The sequence below is a fragment of the Camelina sativa genome, chromosome 9 (assembly GCF_000633955.1).
Source record: "Camelina sativa cultivar DH55 chromosome 9, Cs, whole genome shotgun sequence".
Taxonomy (NCBI): Eukaryota; Viridiplantae; Streptophyta; class Magnoliopsida; order Brassicales; family Brassicaceae; genus Camelina; species Camelina sativa.
Genome location: NC_025693.1, coordinates 3,731,758 through 3,736,743, shown reverse-complemented (window position 1 = coordinate 3,736,743; position 4,986 = coordinate 3,731,758). Strand labels below are relative to the sequence as shown.

Genomic DNA, 4,986 nt, shown 5'->3' with positions numbered 1-4,986 from the left:
TCAGTTTGTCATCGGTAAAAGTTTTAAAATTTGCTATAAGCTGGTCATAAAAGTGCATCAATGCTCTTAAAACAACTAACTTTTGCTACAGATTCCACATCAAAGCCGTAGTTAGTTGCATTGTTTGAGATAAGAGATCATCACCAAGTAACAACAATAAGGACTCCGACAAAGCACAATCAAGTTGAATCTTCATTGGCGTGTCTCTCTCCCTCTCTCTCATTAATCTAATCCTCTTTTAAATATAACAACATCAGTCGAACATGAAATTGTTATCGAACACGAGATTGTTATCGAACACGCGGACATGTTTTGGTGGGCTATGTTTGTCCATGTGATGATCATGATCACATGGTGGTGTTTCTTTGATACATCATCGCTAATACTGTTATGATCGGAGTACGTAGAGACATATTGTCGTTGTTGTTGTGATGGTGATGATTGTGGTTGTTATTTATGTCGTCGCCAAACCTGTCAAAGCAGTGGTTTCAGACGCCGGAGGAAGGTGGTTAGGTCGTTGATTGAACACCGGTGAGTTCCAGGGCAAGTCGATGAGAAGTTGAGAAAGCATCCATCATCGTCATGTGAGTTTTATGCTAGGATCGGGGTCATGGGTTTGTTGAGATTTTGCTAGGCAAATTTTCTTTTTTTTTTTTTGTTGTTTTGAAGTATTCTAAAATCACCCAAAGTTTAATAAAATTTTACCAAATCACAAATAGAAAATCTCTAACAAATAACCAAAATCTCATAAAACAACACTCAAATCTCTTAAATTTCTAAAATATTAAAATCCCACCAAATCCTCTAAAATATTAAGTTCAATACACCCCCCTTAGTCTTTGTTTCACAAAAGCCAGTATATTGGTTGGAACCACTTATTTTTATGCTTCAAAACTCCCCTAAACTGAAGATTCTTACGATCTGACACCCATGTAACTGTAAGTGCCCTCATCATCCCTTCCTTCAATCTATAAGGTTTGATGAATGAATTTACTAAATAAAACTAATGGTATCAACAATATCAGGGTTCTCCCACAACATGCCGAGTACTATTCCCCAATGCTTATCGTCTCATCTAGAGATTGTTAGGTGGAAAAAAATATCAAGGAAAAGAAGAAGATGAGAAACAACTAATGGCATACATGCATTCTCGCTAACTCCAAGTGTTTAAAGACTATCAAGATCTTCAGCGACGATCTTCAAGAGTGCCAGAAAAAGGAGTTAGAATCTATGCCTAGGATTTCAGCATCATCTCAGCTTCTTTATTTTACCGCTAAAGCCGAGTGGGGTTTTTAGCTTGGAGACAATTTTTTTATATACTACGGTCAGTACTGTAGATTTTTTTTTTGGCAAAACAGAATCATGGATGGAGAAGGATGTTTTAAAAATACATATCTAAATTAAAATATCCTCTATATATTAAAAGAGAAGCATTCTCTAAAAAAAGTTGACGTGTCGTCGCCAGAGAGCTTTGTCCCCAATTTATTATTTGCCCTTAATATTCCATAATAATACATAAAACTGCCACTGTTAATTCTTTTATCAACTGCTACTACTATTCAATTTATTTATATACACAATATTTTAGATTTATTAATTTAGTCTCATTTTGAATTATTATTTACAGCTACATATATGCCATTGTGTTTTAACAAAAAAAAAACAAATGTGTTATTCTTTAAAACTTTATCATGTGGGTTATTCTTAAATGTGTTATTTAAGGTTTAAATATATTTTATATATTAGAAAAGATGATTTATTGAAATGCATGTGGGTTATCCGCGGATCTCACAAATTCAAGCAGGACAGATGGAAAGACATTTTGCGGCTCAAAATATTTAAACCCGTTGCGAGATGGTTTAGCGGACGGGTTTGACTGGGTTAACAATTTTATTTAAATCATTTGGTTCATGAAACTTTTGTGGTTTTTATCTGATTTGATAGTTCAAGATTTTGATAATAATCTAACTGATTTCGGTTTACATTCGATCCAGATCCGTCATCATGTCAATCTAAAATTTATGGTGAAAAGATTACTATTTTAAACTTTCAAAAACTTGATGAATTCAAACCAATATAAATTTGAATTATAAATGCTATACTAAATAATTATATTTACAAATGTAATATTTCAAACAAAAATTTGATCCCGTGCAACAGCACGGGTTATTACCTAGTATTTGTCTTAATTATGAATTTATGATCATCTCTATCTACTTTTGAAAACAAATAACACAACCTTGTTGGAGTGTATATATATATATATCAAACCGGACCCTCGTAGTCGATATACATTCAACGATCTCGTCAATGGTTTCGGCCATATGAGGAGTGAGATGATTCTTCCTCATAGAATACATTTAGAATCGATACCAAATCTCGTTGTACCCGTATAGGACCCCTACAGGTAAGCCAAACCTATTTGGTTATTTAATCCCCAAGTCCCAACTAATGCAACAAGTGTGTCTATCTTGAAATCTTTTAGAATGGTTCCTTCGAATAAATCAACAAAGACCATACATTATAGGGAACAGCCAAGCCAAATCCCTATAGATCAACAACAAGTTTTACGATCATTCAACATCGACTATCACAGTTGACAAACATAAGGGTCGTCACTGGTCTTGGTGGTTTACACAAACGAAACCATAATATAACTTTTGATGATCAAGACAAATGTATATGCTCTCGTTTGACAAAAACAAAACCAACATTAGTAATTATAGAGTAGCAAAATGTACCTTTAAATAAATATCACGAAGACCATATGAATAGATAATTAATGCATAAACTGGTGTCACAATATTACAAGTCATGTGATTGTTTGCTTTCTTTGCGCCTGGCCTAGTTAAGGACCTTGTTGGAGATGAGCTAAAGTTGGAACATAACAGACGAGTAAGCATTTAGATCCTGCATCATGATGATCCACTCCCATGTGTTTATCCTTTCCGACAATGTGTAAGAAGCTGTTTGAGTTATTCTGTTTACCAGGCCACTCATACAATTCATTTCTAATTCGACCTTGGAGTAACTTGACCCCCGTGCGCAGATCCTTCACCTGAAAACATGCAGGAAAGAAAGCCACTGAGACTTGATTATCATTACACAAACGGTAAACCGAAATCAAACTTTTGCAAACATCCGGAACGTATAAGACATCTTTTAAAGCTAAAGAGCGAGGTGGTGTAGAGAGTAAAGCGGAACCCATATGTGTTATCTGAAGTCCAGAACCATCATCAATTTGCACCTCTTCGCCACCAGTATAGGGTTGATGAAGTGAGAGATTAGATAAATCAGAAGTGAGATGATGGGTAGCTCCAGAGTCTATCACCCAGTTTGCAGAGTTGTACGGAGGAATTGTTGCAACATTTGCCCGTGGCTGCCATTGTGTGGATGGAGAGAACTGATAATTGCCACCGGAGGGTTGGTAGACACCACCGGAGGACAGCTGAGAGCATCTTCTCGCACTGTGGCCAAACACACCACAGAGTTGACAGCGACCCTGGTAGCCAGGGCCTTGAGATCCACGGCCTTGAGAGTGATTGTTATGACCGCGTGGAGAGGTGCGATGTTGGTTGCGTGAAGAGTTGTGAGAGCCAGAGGACTTATGGAAAGCGGCATTGGCAGTCACCGGTATCCAGGATGAGACAGAGACTTGCATTTGTAGCTTCAACTCATAGTTAATGAGTTTTTTCATGAAGCTCAGATAAAGAAGGAGGAGTGTCACAGCCATCGATCTGGTCGATAACCGGCTTGTAATCCTCAGGAAGCCCTCCTAGAATATAATCGACTTGTTCTTCATGCTCATAAGGCTTCCCAAGCAAGGCAAGTTGATCGAAGCGTGTAGTAAAACCCTGAACATATGCGTCAACAGTTCTGGTGCCTTTCTTCCATTGTTTGATTTGTTCCCGGATCTGTTTGATATGGCCCCAACTAGGTTTAGCATATGTAGAGGAGAGAGTCTGCCAGATCTGAGCAGAGGTGTTGGCTTTGGATAATATTGGCTGAACATCAACGGAGATTGCACCCAAGAGGCTGGAATAGAGGAGCTGATCTTGTCTCTGCCAAAGAACGTATTTCGGGTTCTCTTTGGATACGTCATTGACTTGAATGGTGGGATCCGGTGGAGCGACGGTGGCGTCAAGATAGCTGGCAAGCCCATAGCCGGCTAACAGGGCACGAACTTGGCGATCCCACATCAAAAAGTTGGAGGACGTGAGTTTAGTCACGTTCGACATATTGACATTGTGAAGTTGAGACGGAACCGAGATGTCAATGATATCATTTGTTGAAGCAGCCATGGTGAGAAAACGTGAAATAGAAGCAAGAGAAGAGGAGAAATGAAAACAAGGAGAGGAAGAAGAGAAGAGACGGCGGAAAAAAAAAATTTTAGGTCTTTGGATCTTGCCGCTCTGATACCATGTAAGGAAGTGCTTATCTTATTCATATGAAACATGTACAATATATATAGTGTTAAACATTAGGGTTTAGTAACAACTAATTACACATTAGTCCCTAAGTTATATCTCTCTCCTATAGTTTTTGCTCTTCTCTAGTAACTGATAAAGCCATAGGTACATAAGAAAAATCATCAACTGGTAGAGACACACTTTCGAATCTCTCTGTTGAGAAATCAAAACTTAATAAGAAATCATTTTGCCAGACTGGAACATTATTGGAGGCAAGCCAGTAAGTATTTCCATTCACAGACATGCCACAATGCTTCAACCAGTGAATGGACCAGTCGCTAGTCTCACCCAAAACCCTCCAAGAATCAGAGGTAAAGTCGTAGATTTCGTACTCAACTAAGCATTTAGAATAACCATTTCCATGTTGACGCATCCTCAAGATTTTGTACTTGTTGCAGGAGGATTTACCGAGAGCGTAGCAGTTGAAATTCTTGAAGGAAGGACCTACGGGTTTGATCATCCATCTGGTTTCACCTGAACATGGATTCCAAAGCACAAGTCTATCGTCCTTGGTGGT

General features: G+C 38.1%; 1 protein-coding gene across 1 annotated transcript; it reads right to left on the bottom strand.

Moving 5' to 3' along the window:
- On the bottom strand, window positions 3,681-4,301 carry LOC104714982. The gene has a single exon (XM_010432440.1). The coding sequence runs from the start codon at window positions 4,299-4,301 to the stop codon at window positions 3,681-3,683; it is 621 nt and encodes a 206-aa protein (XP_010430742.1).